This window comes from Macaca mulatta, chromosome 7, assembly GCF_049350105.2.
Source record: "Macaca mulatta isolate MMU2019108-1 chromosome 7, T2T-MMU8v2.0, whole genome shotgun sequence".
Taxonomy (NCBI): Eukaryota; Metazoa; Chordata; class Mammalia; order Primates; family Cercopithecidae; genus Macaca; species Macaca mulatta.
Window position 1 is genome coordinate 18,060,625 of NC_133412.1, and position 15,417 is coordinate 18,076,041.

Genomic DNA, 15,417 nt, shown 5'->3' on the forward strand with positions numbered 1-15,417 from the left:
TTTTATTACTGGCCAGGTGTGGTGGCTCATGCCTGTTATCCCAGCACTTTAAGAGGCTGAGTCAGGCAGATTACTTGAATCCAGGAGTTTAAGACCAGTTTGGGCAATGTGGCAAAACCCTGTCTACAAAAAAATTTAACGGGTGTGGTGGTGCACATCTATGGTCTTAGCTATTCGGGAGGCTGAGATGAGAGGATCACCTGAGCCTGTAATGCAGAGGTTGCACGGTGGCTCACGCCTGTAATCCCAGCACTTTGGGAGGCTGAGGTGGGTGGGTCTCCTGTGCTCAGGAGTTCAAGATTGTGTCACTGCACTGCAGCCTGGGCGGCAGAGTGAGATCTTACCTCCAAAACAAAAAAAGGCCAGGTGCAATGGCTCGTGCCTAGAATCCCAGCACTTTGGGAGGCCAAGGCAGGCAGATCATCTGAGGTTGGGAGTTCAAGACCAGCCTAGCCAACTTGGTAAAACCCTGTTTCTACTAATAATACAAAAATTAGCTGGGCATGGTGGCATACGCCTTTAATCTCAGCTACTCGGGAGGCTGAGGCAGGAGAATTGCTTGAACCCAGGAGGTGGAGGTTGCCGTGAACCAAGATAACGCCACTGCACTCCAGCCTGGGCGACAGAGTGAGACTCCATCGCAATAAAAAAAGAGAGAAGAAAATAATTACCTACTTTGGGCTGTATTTCTAAGCAGTCCAGTTCTGACAAGACTAGCTGTATGTACTGAGACACAATCAGCTTTACATGTTTTTCTAGCTGTATTGCTATTAATATCAGAAGGGAATGCCGCCTTCCTACCACTGTCATTCTTAAGTGTTGTTTCCCCTTTGCCTTGGAGGAATTATAAAGATGTCATGAGAAACTTGGTCAGCTATATCAGAAATACAATGTTCATTTCCACTGTTGTTTTTGTTCTCTATAGCTTCCCATTGACCGGGGTGGAGGTGAAGGAAAGGCCATGTACATTGACACCGAGGGTACCTTTAGGCCAGAACGACTGCTGGCAGTGGCTGAGAGGTAGGTTACTGGTTTAGATAAGAGGGAATATGGCTACACTTATCAAAGTAGTGACTGCCCGGGTTAGTTTGGCCGAAGAGTGTTTCTTCTATAACCCCACTTCCCAAAGTTATATGTGTGGTTCAAAAGAATGACTTCCTTAGTAGAAAAAGGTGTTTTGTTTTTTTTTTTTTTTTCCAGATGGAGCCTCGCTCTTGTCACCCAGGCTAGAGCGCAATGGCGTGATCTCAGCTCACTGCAACCTCCACCTCCTGGGTTCAGCCTCCCTAGTAGCTGAGATTACAGGTGCCCGCCACTACGCCCAGCTAATTTTTTGTATTTTTAGTAGAGATGGGGTTTCACCATGTTGGCCAGGCTGGTCTTGGACTCCTGACCTCAGGTGATCCACCTCCCTTGACCTTCCAAAGTGCTGAGATTACAGGCGTGAGCCACCACACCTGGCCAGGAAAAGGCATTCTTTACAGTTGCTCTCAGACTGGATTAAAAAAAAAAAAATCCAACTATATGTTTTCTTCCAGAGAAACCCTTTAGAAAGTAAAAGAATGGAAAAAGATATTGCATGCAAATAGTAACCATAAGAGACCCTGAGTGGCTATACTATTATCAGATAAAGTACACTTTAAGACAAACACATTATATACAAAGAGGAACATTTTATAATTAAAAGGTCAGTTTGTCAGGAAGATATAACAGTTGTAAACATATACACACACGCCTAACAACAAAGCCCCAAAATACACGAAACAAAAACTGAATTAAAGGGGGAAATAGACAACTCAACAATAATAGTAGGGGACCAGGTTTTCATTTTCAGTAATGGATACAGGCTTCAATATCTCACTCTCAATAATGAATATAACATGTATCAGAGGTCCTACTAAAGGGCATCTGTGAAATACCTACAGGTAGCATCATACTAAATGGTGAAAATTCTCTGTTGCCCAGACTGGAATGCAGTGGTGGTATCTTGTCTCACTGCAACTTCCACCTCTCAGGTTCAAGTGACTCTCCTGCCTCAGCCTCCCGAATAGCTGGTACTACAGGCGTGTGCCACCACGCCCAGCTAATTTTTGTATTTTTAGAAGAGACAGGGTTTCTCCATGTTGGCCAGGCTGGTCTCAAACTCCTGACCTCAAGTGATCTGCCTGCCTTGGCCTCCCAAAAGTGCTGGGATTACAGGTATGAGCCACTGCACCCAGCCTTAATGGTGAAATTCTGAATGCTTTTCCCCCTTAAGTCAGTAACAAGGCAAGGATGCCCACTTTCACTATTTACATTCAGTAATGTACCGAAGATTGTGGACAGTGTAGTCAGACAAGCAAATGAAATAAGTGGCATCCAGATTGGAATAGAAGAAGGAAAACTATTTACTGATGACATGGTGCTATATGTAGAAAATCCTACAAGAAAAACTAGAACTAAATAAACTGGTTCAGGAAAGTTGCAGAATACAGTATCAATATACAAAAATACATTGTATTTCTATATACTAGACCATAACAATTCAAAAGTCAAGCTTAAAAAAAAAAAAACTTCACAGTAGCATGAAAAAGAAAATACTTAGGAATAAATTTAACAAAAGGAATGTAAGATTTGTACAGCAAAAACTCTTAAAACATTGCTGAGAAAAATGGAAGATTTACATAAAGAGAAACATTCCATATCATGGATGGGAAAACTCAATATTATTAAAATGGCATTCTTGGCCAGGTACAGGGGCGCACACCTTAATCCCAACACTTTGGGAGGCCAAGGTGGGCGGATTACCCGAGGTCAGGAGTTCAAGACCAGCCTGACCAGCATGGCAAAACCCTGTCTCTACTAAAAATACAAAAATTAGCCAGACATGGTGGCATACTGCCTGTAGTCCGAGCTACTTGGGAGGGTGAGGAAGGAGAATCACTTGAACCAGGGAGACAGGTTGCAGTAATCTGAGATTGTGCCACTGCACTCCAGCCTGGGTGGAGTCTGTCTCAAGACACCAGACTGAGTTCTCCTCAGATTTATCTACAGATTCAACACAATCCTGATCAAAATTCCAGCAAGCGTTTTTTTTTGCAGAAATTTACAAAATAATCACATTTATGGGATATAACATATGGAAATGCAAAGGACCCAGAATAGCTGAAACGTCTGGAAAAAAAAGAAAATTTGAGATTTTAGACTTTTTGGTTTAAAAACTTATTATAAAGCTACAATAACCAAGACAATATGGTGATGGCATAAGGATAAACATGGAGAGTTCAGAAATGAAACCTTTATGGTCACTTGATTTTTGACAAAGGTAAGGGGCGATTTTTTAAAATTTTAAATTTTTTGCAAATACACATGGTCTCGCTGTGTTGCCCAGGCTGGTCTCGAACTCCTGGCCTCAGGTGATCCTCCCAACTCAACCTTCCCAAAGTATTAGGATTACAGATGTGAGCCACCAAACCTGGTTGACAAGGCAATTTAATGAGGGAAAGAATGGTCTTTTCAATAAATTGTGCTGATGTAGGTGAATTTCCAAATGCAAAACAATAACTTTAGACCCTTACTATACACCACACGTAAAAATTAAAATAGATAACAGTGTGGTCATTCCTCAAAAAATTAAACACAGAATGACCATGTGATCTGACACTTCCATTTCCTGCTATATATTCAAAAGAATTGAAAATAGGAACTCAGAGACTTGGACACCGATGTTCATAGCAGCATTACTCACAATAGCTTTGGAAATAACCCTATGTCCATTGACAAATGAATATATAACATGTGGTATATACACACAATGAAATGTTATTTTAGCCTTAAAAGGAAGAAAAAAAATTTTTTTCTTAGACCTAGTCCTGCAGATAAAAAGATAGGAAATTCTGACACATGCTATTAACATCCACTCACCTTGAGGACATGCTAAGTGAAATAAGTTAGTCACAAAAAGACAAAAACTGAGGCCAGGCGCAGTGGCTTCATGCCTGTAATCCCAGCACTTTGGGAGGCCGAGGCAGGTGGATCACCTTAGGTCAGTTGAGACCAGCCTGGCCAACATGGTGAATCCCCATCACTACTAAAAATATGAAAAAATTAGCCAGGCGTGGTGGCACACACCTGTAATCCCAGCTACTCCGGAGGCTGAGGCAGGAGAATCGCTTGAACCTGGGAGTCGGAGGTTGCAGTGTGCCGAGATCATGCCATTGCACTATAGCCTGAGCAACAAGAGTGAAACTCTGGCTTGGAAAAGGAAAAAAAAAGGACAAAAACTGTATGATTCCACTAATATGTGGTACTTCAAAATCAGACAGAAAGTAGAATGTGGTTTTCTGAGGGTAGGGAGACTGGGGTGTTATTGTTTAATGGTACAGTTTCAGTTGGGGATGATGAAAAAGCTCTGGAGATGAATAGTGGTGATGGTTGCATAGCAGCATGAATGTCCTTAATGCACCTGAACTGTATACTTTAAAATAGTTAAAATGCTCAATTTAATGTTATATGTTTTACTATACTGTTTTTAGAAGGGTGGTAATCCTAAATAAGAGCCTAAACTATAATGTTTCAGAGAGAACATGGGGGGAAATCTTAGTGACCTTGGGGTAGGCAAATATTAGCTACACCACCAAACACACAGTCCATGAAAGAATAAATTGATAATAGAGTGAGTTTTCACTTCATCAAAATTAAAAACTTTTGTGCTTCAAAGGACACTATGAAGAAAATGAAAAGATAACCCAAAGAATGTGAGAAAATATTTGCAAATCATGTATCTGATAAAGGTCTAGTATCCAGAATATATAAAGAACTATTATAACCCAACAATAAAAAGATAATCCAGTTGTTTAAATGGGCAAAGGATTTGAATAGATATCTCTCCAAAGAGGATATACAATGGCTGATAAGCACATAAAAAGATGCTCAAGGGCCGGGCGCGGTGGCTCAAGCCTGTAATCCCAGCACTTTGGGAGGCCGAGGCGGGCGGATCACAAGGTCAGGAGATCGAGACCACAGTGAAACCCCGTCTCTACTAAAAATACAAAAAATTAGCCGGGCGCGGTGGCAGGCGCCTGTAGTCCTAGCTACTCAGGAGGCTGAGGCAGGAGAATGGCGTGAACCCAGGAGGCGGAGCTTGCAGTGAGCCGAGATCGCGCCACTGCACTCCAGCCTGGGCAACAGCGTGAGACTCCGTCTCAAAAAAAAAAAAAAAAAAAAAAAAGATGCTCAACATCATTAATCATCAGGAAAATGCAAATTGAAACTGTGGTGAGCTACCACTTCACACCCACTATGAAGGCTATAATAAAAAAAGACAGTAACAAATACTGGGAGGACGTAGAGAAACTGGAACCCTCACATATTGCTGGTGACAATATGCATTGGTGGTCTCTGCAAAACAGGTGGCTGCTTAAAAAGTTAAAAATGAATTTACCATATGATGCAGCAATTTTACTCTAGTTATATACCCAAGAGAAATAAAAACATGTCATACAAAGACTTGTATGATAATGTTTATGGTATCACTGTAATAGCCCAAAATGTCCATCAACTGGTAAATGAATAACCAAAATTTGTTTTCTCCATACAATGGGATACTCTTCAGCAATAAAAAAAGAACTTAAGTACTGATACATGTTAACAACATGGATGAACTTTGAAATATGCTAAATGATAGAAGTTAAACACAAAAGACCACATATTGTATGATTCCGTTTATATGAAATTTCCAGGCCGGGCGCGGTGGCTCACGCCTGTAATCCCAGCACTTTGGGAGGCCGAGGCGGGCGGATCACAAGGTCAGGAGATCGAGACCACGGTGAAACCCCGTCTCTACTAAAAATACAAAAAATTAGCCGGGCGCGGTTGTGGGCGCCTGTAGTCCCAGCTACTCGGGAGGCTGAGGCAGGAGAATGGCGTGAACGCGGGAGGCGGAGCTTGCAGTGAGCCGAGATCGCGCCACTGCACTCCAGCCTGGGCAACAGAGCGAGACTCTGTCTCAAAAAAAAAAAAAAAAAAAAAAATTTCCAGAAGGGGATAATCTAAGAGATAGAAGAATTGTGGTTACTGTCGATAGGAATTAGGAGTAATTGTGAATGAAGCTGAGAGATTTTTTTAGGGGTGATGAAAATGTTCTAAAATTGGATTGTGCTCATGGTTATACAACTCTGCAAATTCACTAAAGCTCTCAATTTTATATTTACAGTGGATCATTTTTGAGATATGTTAATTATACCTGAGTAAAGCTTGTGAAAAGGTTATAAGTTTCTGTATCCTCAAATAAAGTTTTGAAATACAGCGTCAAAATTGTTTTACTTTTCCTTTGTCTAGGGTCAAATGTGGTAATTTAGCCCTGCCACACATTTTATGGAAACCCAGTGATAAAACAATTTAATTATATGCTGAGATGTCAGACTCAAGTTGGAACCTGCCTAAATAAGTCGAGGAGAATATTCTCTCTTGTTTTATAATCAAATTATCTTTCCCAGCTTATAACTTGAGGACTGCAACCTATTAAATGTATACCCTGAAGCACAAAATTAGGTTGGAATAGTAATTGCAGCTTTTTGCCTCTGCCTACAAAATCCCTATGAAGGAAAAGGAATTACTCTTTTGCAGCCTGATCTTAGTTTTCTGAAGATGTATATACTTGTGTCTTCCCTCCCAAAATTGTTTTGGCAATCTTGTACAGCATTCATACTTTTAAGTATACTATTTTAGTAGTTTAAGGATTCTCTTTTGGACAGAGTCACTAAAACATCGTCTCGTAACATAAGTATTCAGATAGGATAGATGAGCTAGTAGAATATAGGCTATGAGGACAAGAACTTTGATGTGGTCAACCACTGGATGCCCAAGCCATAGAGCAGTGCATTCAGCATTTGTTAGTGAATGTTTTGCTCACAAAAAATATTTTTTTTGTTTGTGTTTTTAGAGATGGGGTCTCACTCTGCCCCGCTAGAATGCAACAGTACAATCAACAGTACAACAGTACAACTGCAGCCTCTGACTCCAGGGCTCAAGCAGTCCTCCCTCCTCAGTGTAGCTGGGATTACAGGCATGTACCACCAAGCCCAGCAAATATTTTTCTATTTTTCTTTCTTTTTCTTTTTCTTTTTCTTTTTGTTTTTTTTTTGTTTTGTTTTGTTTTTTTTTTTTGAGACAGAGTTTTGCTCTTGTTGCCCAGGCTGGAGTGCAATGGCATGATCTTGGCTCACTGCAACCTCCGCCTCCCATGTTCAAGCAATTCTCCTGCCTCAGCCTCCTGAATAGCCGGGATTACAGGCATGCACCACCACGCCCAGCTAATTTTGTATTTTTAGTAGAGAGGGGGTTTCTCCATGTTGAGGCTAGTCTTGAACTCCTGACCTCAGGTGATCCCCTGCCTCAGCCTCCCAAAGTGCTGGGATAACAGGCATAAACCACGGTTCACGCCATTCTCCTGCCTCAGCCTCCCGAGTAGCTGGGACTACCGGCACCTGCCACCACACCTGGCTAATTTTTTTGTATTTTTTAGTAGAGACGGGGTTTCACCGTGTTAGTCAGGATGGTCTCGGTCTCCTTACCGCGTGATTCACCCACCTTGGCCTCCCAAAGTGCTGGGATTACAGGCGTGAGCCACCGTGCCCTGCCTATTATTTTTGTAGAGATGAGGTCTCACTGTGTTGCCCAGGCTGGTCTCGAACTCTTGGCCTAGAGTGATTCTCCCTCCTCAGCCTCCCAAAGTGCTGAGATTACAGGCAGGCATAAGTGACTGTGCCTCACTGAAAAATATGTTTACATAGAAATTTCATTAATTTGTTTTAATCAGGTCTCTTTATCAGCCAGGCGCGATGGCTCGCACCTGTAATCCCAGCACTTTGGGAGGCCGAGATGGTCGGATCACAAGATCGAGATCGAGATCATCCTGGCTAACACGGTGAAACCCCGTCTCTACTGAAAATACAAAAAATTAGCTGGGCATTGTGGTGGGTACCTGTAGTCCCAGCTACTCGGGAGGCTGAGGCAGGAGAATGGCGTGAACCCGGGAGGCAGAGCTTGCAGTGAGCCGAGATTGCACCACTGTGCTCCAGCCTGGGCCACAGAGCGAGACTCCATCTGAAAAAAAAAATCAGGTCTCTCTATCAAGAAAAAAATGTGTATTTCTGAGAATGTCACAAGGCCTCCTTAAGCTAATAAAAAATAGCCCTCTTTCATTCACAACAGAAGAACCCTTACTGATTAATTTTTGCCATGCCCTGTTGAAGAATATTAACCCACATTCATGTTACTGTAGCTCTGAGGTTTCCAGAACATGGTCCCCAGCATTACCATTACTTGAGATTAGAAATGCAAATTGTCTGATGGGACTTCAGATCTACTGAATCAGAAACAATCAGATACTCGGGCTAGCAACCTGTTTTAACAAGCTCTCCAGGGCCAGGCACCATGGCTCACGCCTGTAATCCCAACACTTTGGGAGGCCGAGCGGGTGAATCACCTGAGGCCAGGAGTTTGAGACCACCCTAGCCAACATGGTAAAACCCCGTCTCTACTAAAAATACAAAAACTAGCTGGGCACGTTGGCAGGCGCCTGTAATCCCAGTTACTCGGGAGGCTGAGGCAGAAGAATCGCTTGAACCCGAGAGGCGGAGGTTGCAGTGAGCCAAGATCGTGCCACTGTACTCCAGACTGGGTGACAGAGCGAAGCTCCATCTCAAAAAACAATAAAAAAAACCAAAAAACAAAAAAACACAAGCTCTCCAGGTAATCTTATGCTTGCTAAAGTTTGAAAACCATAACCACAATTGCTAGCCTTGCTTGAAAATCTTTGAAGTACTGTGAAAGAATGAGGCAGGAGAATCGCTCATTTGAGATAAGCTTAGATTTTCAAATGTACATGTTAAGAATAACCTGAGGTATTTGTTAAATATACAAATTACCAGGCTCTTCTCTGATAATTCTAATTCATTGAGTCTAGGTTAGGCCCAGGATTTTTTTTCCTTTTCTCTGTTTTTTTTTTTTTTTTTTTTTTTTTTTTTGAGACGGAGTTTCACTCGTCACCCAGGCTGCCAGGCTGGAGTGCAGTGGCGTGATACCGGCTCACTGCAACCTCCTCCTCTCGGGTTCAAGCGATTCTCCTGCCTCAGCCTCCCGAGTACCTGGGATTACAGGCACGCACCACCATGCCCATCTAAATTTTGTATTTTTAGTAGAGATTGGGTTTCACCATGTTGGCCAGGATAGTCTCGGACCCCTGACCTCAAGTGATCCGCTTGCCTTGGCCTCCCAAGGTGCTAGGATTACAGGCGTGACTCACCGTGCCCAGCCCAGGAATTTGTTTCCTAACGGGTGTTCCAGGTTATTCTTATCTTTAAGGAAGTTCAAGAAACACTATGAAAGAGGATGCTATTTCCAGCCAACTTTTCCCAAGCTGTGGGAATTCCATGTCCTGCTTCTGGAGCCTAAGCACAGAGGTTCCTGTAGTTTTTTTTGTGAGCACTGCTGAGAGAAAAGCTAGGACAACTCTTTTTTCTGGTAAACCTTCTCTGTTTTTATAGCAAATAGATAATCTCCCTTTCTTTTTTAATTTTTAATTTTTTAAAATTTTATAAATAGAGACAGGGTTTTGCCATGTTGCCCAGGCTGGTTTCAAACTCCTGAGCTCAAGCAATCCTCCCTCCTCAGCCTCCCAAAGTGCTGGGATTACAAGCATGAGCCACTGCGCCCAGCCTCTTCTCCCTTTCTGATAGTAGATTATATCAGTGTATTTTTTTGTTTGTTTTTGAGACAGTCTTGCTCTGTCACCCAGGGTGGAGTGCAGTGGTGCGATCTCGGCTCACTGCAACCTCTGCCTCCTGGGTTCAAGAGATTCTCCTGCCTCAGCCTCGTGAGGAGCTGAGAAGCAGGGATTACAGGCACCTGCCACCACACCCGGCTGCAGTTTGTATTTTTAGTAGAGACGGTGTTTCACCATGTAGGCCAGGCTGGTCTCAAACTCCTGATCTCACGTGATCTGCGCACCTTGGCCTCGCAAATTGCTGGGATTACAGGTGTGAGCCACCGTGCCCAGCCATATCAGTGTTTCTTGAGGCACAACTAGAAGACTTGTGAGGTAAAGTACTTACGCCTGTTATAGCTTGTTTTTTTTGTTTGTTTGTTTAACCATACATTCACAGTCTAAATAGAGAAAACATATATCTCTTCATTCTTCTTTTATTTGGTCAGGATCGTAAGGTGTAATTCTATCCTTATGCCATCTGTTTAATCTTCATGATAGAATCATGAACCTAGAACATAATTATAGCACACTGGGTTATATGTAAACATTCTCTTTTGAACTTTTTTTTTTTTTTTTTTTTTTTTTGAGACGGAGTCTTGCTCTGTCACCCAGGCTGGGGTGCAGTGGCCGGATCTCAGCTCACTGCAAGCTCCGCCTCCCAGGTTTACGCCATTCTCCTACCTCAGCCTCCCGAGTAGCTGGAACTATAGGTGCCCGCCAACCCGCCCGGCTAGTTTTTTTGCATTTTTTAGTAGAGACGGGGTTTCACCGTGTTAGCGAGGATGGTCTCGATCTCCTGACCTTGTGATCCGCCCGTCTCGGCCTCCCAAAGTGCTGGGATTATAGGCTTGAGCCACCGCGCCCGGCCTTTTTTTTTTTTTTTTTTTGAGATGGAGTCTTACTCTGTCACCCAGTCTGGAGTGCAATGTTGCGATCTCTACTCACAGCAACCTCCGTCTCCCAGGTTCAAGTGATTCTCCTGCCTCAGCCTCCCAAGTAGCTGGGATTGTAATAGGTGACTGCCACCACGCCTGGCTAATTTTTGTATTTTCAGTAGAGACAGGGATTTGCCATGTTGGCCAGACTGGTCTCCAACTCCTGATATCAGGTGATCCACCCACCTTGGCATCCCAAAGTGCTAGGATTACAGGCATGAGCCACCGCTCCTGGCCCTCAAAGAATAGATTTGATTTAGGCTGGGTGTGGTGGCTCATGCCTGTAGTCCCAGTATTTTGGGAGGTTGAGGTGGGCAGACTATGAGGTCAGGAGTTCAAGACCAGCCTGATCAGTATGGTGAAACCCTGTCTCTACTGAAAATAAATTAGCCATGCATGGTAGTGCACGCCTGTAATCCCAGCTACTCGGGAGGCTGAGGCAACAGAATCGCATGAACCTGGGAGGCGGAGGTTGCAGTGAGATCATGCCACTGCACTCCAGCCTGGGTGACAGAGCAAGACTCCGTCTCAAAACAAAAAAAAGAATAGATTTGATTTGTCCTGAAGACTTGCCAGGTAGAGCTCATAGTAGTTGGGTGCTATCATCTCTCTGCTTGTAGTTTGCCTGAATTTCTTAATAGAAAGGGAATTACATTCTTTGGCCCTGAAACTACTCTCAGTACCACTTCTTCCCTACCTATTCAGGTAATTGTCAGAAATGAATTGCTCATCTGCCTGAGTTCTGTGTGCAGCCTAAAAATGTTCTCTCCTCTCCCATAGGTATGGTCTGTCTGGCAGTGATGTCCTGGATAATGTAGCATATGCTCGAGCGTTCAACACAGACCATCAGACCCAGCTCCTTTATCAAGCATCAGCCATGATGGTAGAATCTAGGTGTGTGCTCAGTGTAAGACACCAAATATGTTCTTCGAGTCCTTCCCTGAGTCTTGTAATGGATATTTGGCCAGATTGATAGTAGCTTGAATTAGAAATGAGGAGGTTTAAGTTTAATTCCTGTTTTGTTACTCTTGCTTTATAGTTTAGGTCAAGTACCTATTAAAAATGAAATCATAGTCTACTTGAATTTGCTGGAAATCTTGTTAAACGGTGCGTCAGATGTTAGTGCTGTGCAAATATTTTAATAAAACATCTACATACAAGGAAAACTATGAATATGAGATTTTAGGGTGGTAAAGAAGGGAGCAGAATCTGACACAGGCTAGAAATAGGCTTCAGAGAATCCTTGTTTCCTGTAGGTATGCACTGCTTATTGTAGACAGTGCCACCGCCCTTTACAGAACAGACTACTCGGGTCGAGGTGAGCTTTCAGCCAGGCAGATGCACTTGGCCAGGTTTCTGCGGATGCTTCTGCGACTTGCTGATGAGGTAAGTTGTGGGATAGGGACAGAGAATGCCTACTTTCAGTGGCTGTGAATTCCAGGAACCTTGCTAGGAAGCCAAGACATCAGTGCCTGAGATCATCAAGCTCTATTAGAAAAGGAAGGAGAGAGACATTAGTCATTCATTGCTTTGTGGGGCAAAGTGGTGGCAGTATTGAGGTTCTTGGAGTGTCTACGGCCACAAAATTGACATTTATCCTTTCCCCATCAGTTTGGTGTAGCAGTGGTAATCACTAATCAGGTGGTAGCCCAAGTGGATGGAGCAGCCATGTTTGCTGCTGATCCCAAAAAACCTATTGGAGGAAATATCATCGCCCATGCATCAACAACCAGGTAAGGTGTTGATGGGATCGATTCTTTTCAGAATGTCATGTTAACTGTGAAGTAGACATGAATATATAGTATTTTCATTTAAGCCCTGTTAAAGCTACTGTTGTATAGACACTTAGGAACTCTTGCTAATCTAATTAACATGCTCTGGTTGGTATAGATGTTTTAATTCATAAAAGAATTAAAAACCCACAAGTGTGGAAGAATGAATATGAATAATAGAGATGCCTCTCCCTCGTTATTTAAAAAATGTTTGGGCTGGGCACTGTGGCTCACACTGATAATACCAACACTTTGGGAGGCCAAGGTGAGAGGATGACTTGAGGCCAGGAATTCGAGACGAGTCAGGGTAACAAAGTGAGGCCCCTGTCTCTACAAAAGAGGTAGCCGGTGTGGTGGCATGTGCCTGTATTAGCTACCGAGGAGACTGAGGCAGGAGGATCAGTTGAGCGTAGGAATTCGAGGCTGTGTTGAGCTATGATCACACACCACTGCACTCCAGCCTGGCAAAAGATCAAGCCAGTGTCTTGAAAGAAACTTTTTCTTTTTTTAATGTTTGTTTCAGTATGGACAATCCACTGAGAGGGGCCAGGGCAAAAATGGATTCTGCCAGGTTGGAAATGCACTAAGGAAAACAGTACAGAAATATTCCCAGGGTCCTTCTAGGAAGAATACATGTCTAAAAAATTTTCAGCTCTGTTTTAAAGTCAGGATGGAATTGTTTAATTATAACAAATTGGTGCTTTGGTCTGTGTCTTTGGGTCAGATTGTATCTGAGGAAAGGAAGAGGGGAAACCAGAATCTGCAAAATCTACGACTCTCCCTGTCTTCCTGAAGCTGAAGCTATGTTTGCCATCAATGCAGATGGAGTGGGAGATGCCAAAGACTGAATCATTGGGTTTTTCTCTGTTAAAAACCTTAAGTGCTGCAGCCTAATGAGAGTGTACTGCTCCCTGGGGTTCTCCACAGGCCTCTTCCTGTTGTGACTACCAGGAAAAGGCTTCCGGGAAAACAGCTATTGTATCAGTTTTTCTGATGGTGTAAACAGGACACAGGTCAGTAATCACAAACTAATCTAAAATGTTTATTCCTTCTGTAGTGTATTAATCTCTGTGTGTTTTCTTTGGTTTTGGAGGAGGGGTATGAAGTATCTTTGACATGGTGCCTTGGGAATGACTTGGGTTTAACAAGCTGTGTACTGGACAATCTTAGTTTCCAAGAGAACTAAAGCTGGAGAGACGTGACCCTTCTCTCACTTCTGAATTAATGGTAAAATAAAATGCCTGAGCTATGTAGCAAAGGGAATGGGTCTCTGCACAGATTCTTTTTTTCTGTCAGTAAAACTCTCAAGCAGGTTTTTAAGTTGTCTATCTGAATGATCTTGTGTAAGGTTTTGGTTATGAAGTCTTGTGCCAAGCCTACTGGGCCATTAGCCCTTCACCGTCTGCCTGTTTGGTCTTTTATTGCTAAGACTAACTCAAGATAATTCTAGAGTCTTAAGCATTTCAGGCCAGGTGTGGTGTCTTGTGCCTGTAATCCCAACATTTTGGGAGGCCGAGGTGGTGGATCGCTTGAGCCCAGGAGTTTTAAGTCCAGCCTGGCCAATATGGCGAAACCCCATCACTACAAAAATGCCAAACTTAGCTGGACATGCTGTGGCCCGTGCCTATAGTCCCAGCTACTCGATAGCCTGAGGTGGGAGGATCACTTAAGCCTGGAAGGTGGAGGTTGCAGTGAGTTGAGATTGTACCACTGTACTCCAGCCTGGGCGACAGAATGAGACCATGTTTCAAACAAAAAAGAAAGCAATCATTTCAGAGGCTAAGTAAACAGATTTGATTGTGAGGCTTCTAATAAAGTAGTTATTAGTAGTGAATGTGCTGTTTATAGCAGTTATTCTAGTGCAAGCTATTTCAAGACAGGGTTTCCGTAATCTTTTTGGCTCTGTATAGGGGTGATCAGTTTCTATTACTTTAAGATTTGAAACCAGAAAGGAAAGTCCCACTTGCAGATGATTGTGCTTGTCTTTCAACCTAATAGAAAATAAAAGACAGACATACCATGGCTTGCCTTGTGGCTTTTTTTTTTGAGACGGAGTTTCACTCTTGTTGCCTAGGCTGGAGTGCAGTGGCGCGATCTTGGCTCACCACAACCTCCGCCTCCTGGGTTCTAGCAATTCTCCAGCCTCAGCCTCCCGAGTAGCTGGGACAATAGATGCCTGCCACCACGCCCTGCTGATTTTTGTATTAGTAGTAGAGATGGGGTTTCACCATGTTGGCCAAACTGGTCTCGAACCCCTGATCTCAGTGATCTGCCCACCTTGACCTCCCAAAGTGTTGGGATTACAGGCACGAACCACCTTGCATAGCCCTGTGATGCTTTGTTTTAAAAGCAGTTCTAGTCTTTTTTTTTTTTTTTTTTTTTTTTTTTTTGAGACAGAGTCTGGCTCTGTCGCCCAGGCTGGAGTGCTGTGGTGCAATCTGGACTCACTGCAAACTCTGCCTCCCAGGTTCACACCATTCTCCTGCCTCAGCTTCCCAAGTAGCTGGGACTATAGGCGTCCGCCATCACGCCCGGCTATTTTTAGTAGAGACAGGGTTTCACCGTGTTAGCCAGGATAGTCTCGATCTCCTGACTTTGTGATCCGCCCGCCTCGGCCCTCCAAAGTGCTGCGGTTACAGGCGTGAGCCACCGCGCCTGGCCTTTTTTTTTTTTTTTTTTTTTTGAGACAGAGTCTTGCTCTGTTGCCCAGGCTGGAGTGCAGTGGCATAACTCACTGCAACCTCCGCCTACCAGGTTCAAGCGATTCTCCTGCCTCAGCCTCCCGAGTAGCTGGGATTACAGGCATGTGCCACCATGCCTGACAAATTTTTGTATTTTTAGTAGAGATGCTTTTCACTATTTTGACAAGGCTGATCTTGAACTCCTGACCTCAGGTAATCTGGCCACCTTGGCCTCCCAAAGTTCTGGGATCACAGATGTGAGCCACCACACCTGGCCTGTC

General features: G+C 43.5%; 1 protein-coding gene across 1 annotated transcript in view; it reads left to right on the forward strand.

The window, feature by feature from the left end:
- RAD51 (RAD51 recombinase) overlaps window positions 1-14,475 on the forward strand; it is a 44,156-nt gene extending 29,681 nt beyond the window's left edge. The window contains exons 6-10 of the mRNA XM_015141943.3: window positions 926-1,020; window positions 11,464-11,577; window positions 11,940-12,069; window positions 12,295-12,416; window positions 13,180-14,475. Of these exons, the coding sequence (XP_014997429.1) occupies window positions 926-1,020; window positions 11,464-11,577; window positions 11,940-12,069; window positions 12,295-12,416; window positions 13,180-13,303 (585 nt within the window). The 3' untranslated portion in view covers window positions 13,304-14,475. The remainder of the gene's footprint in view (window positions 1-925; window positions 1,021-11,463; window positions 11,578-11,939; window positions 12,070-12,294; window positions 12,417-13,179) is intronic.
- The last annotated feature ends 942 nt before the right edge of the window (window positions 14,476-15,417 follow it).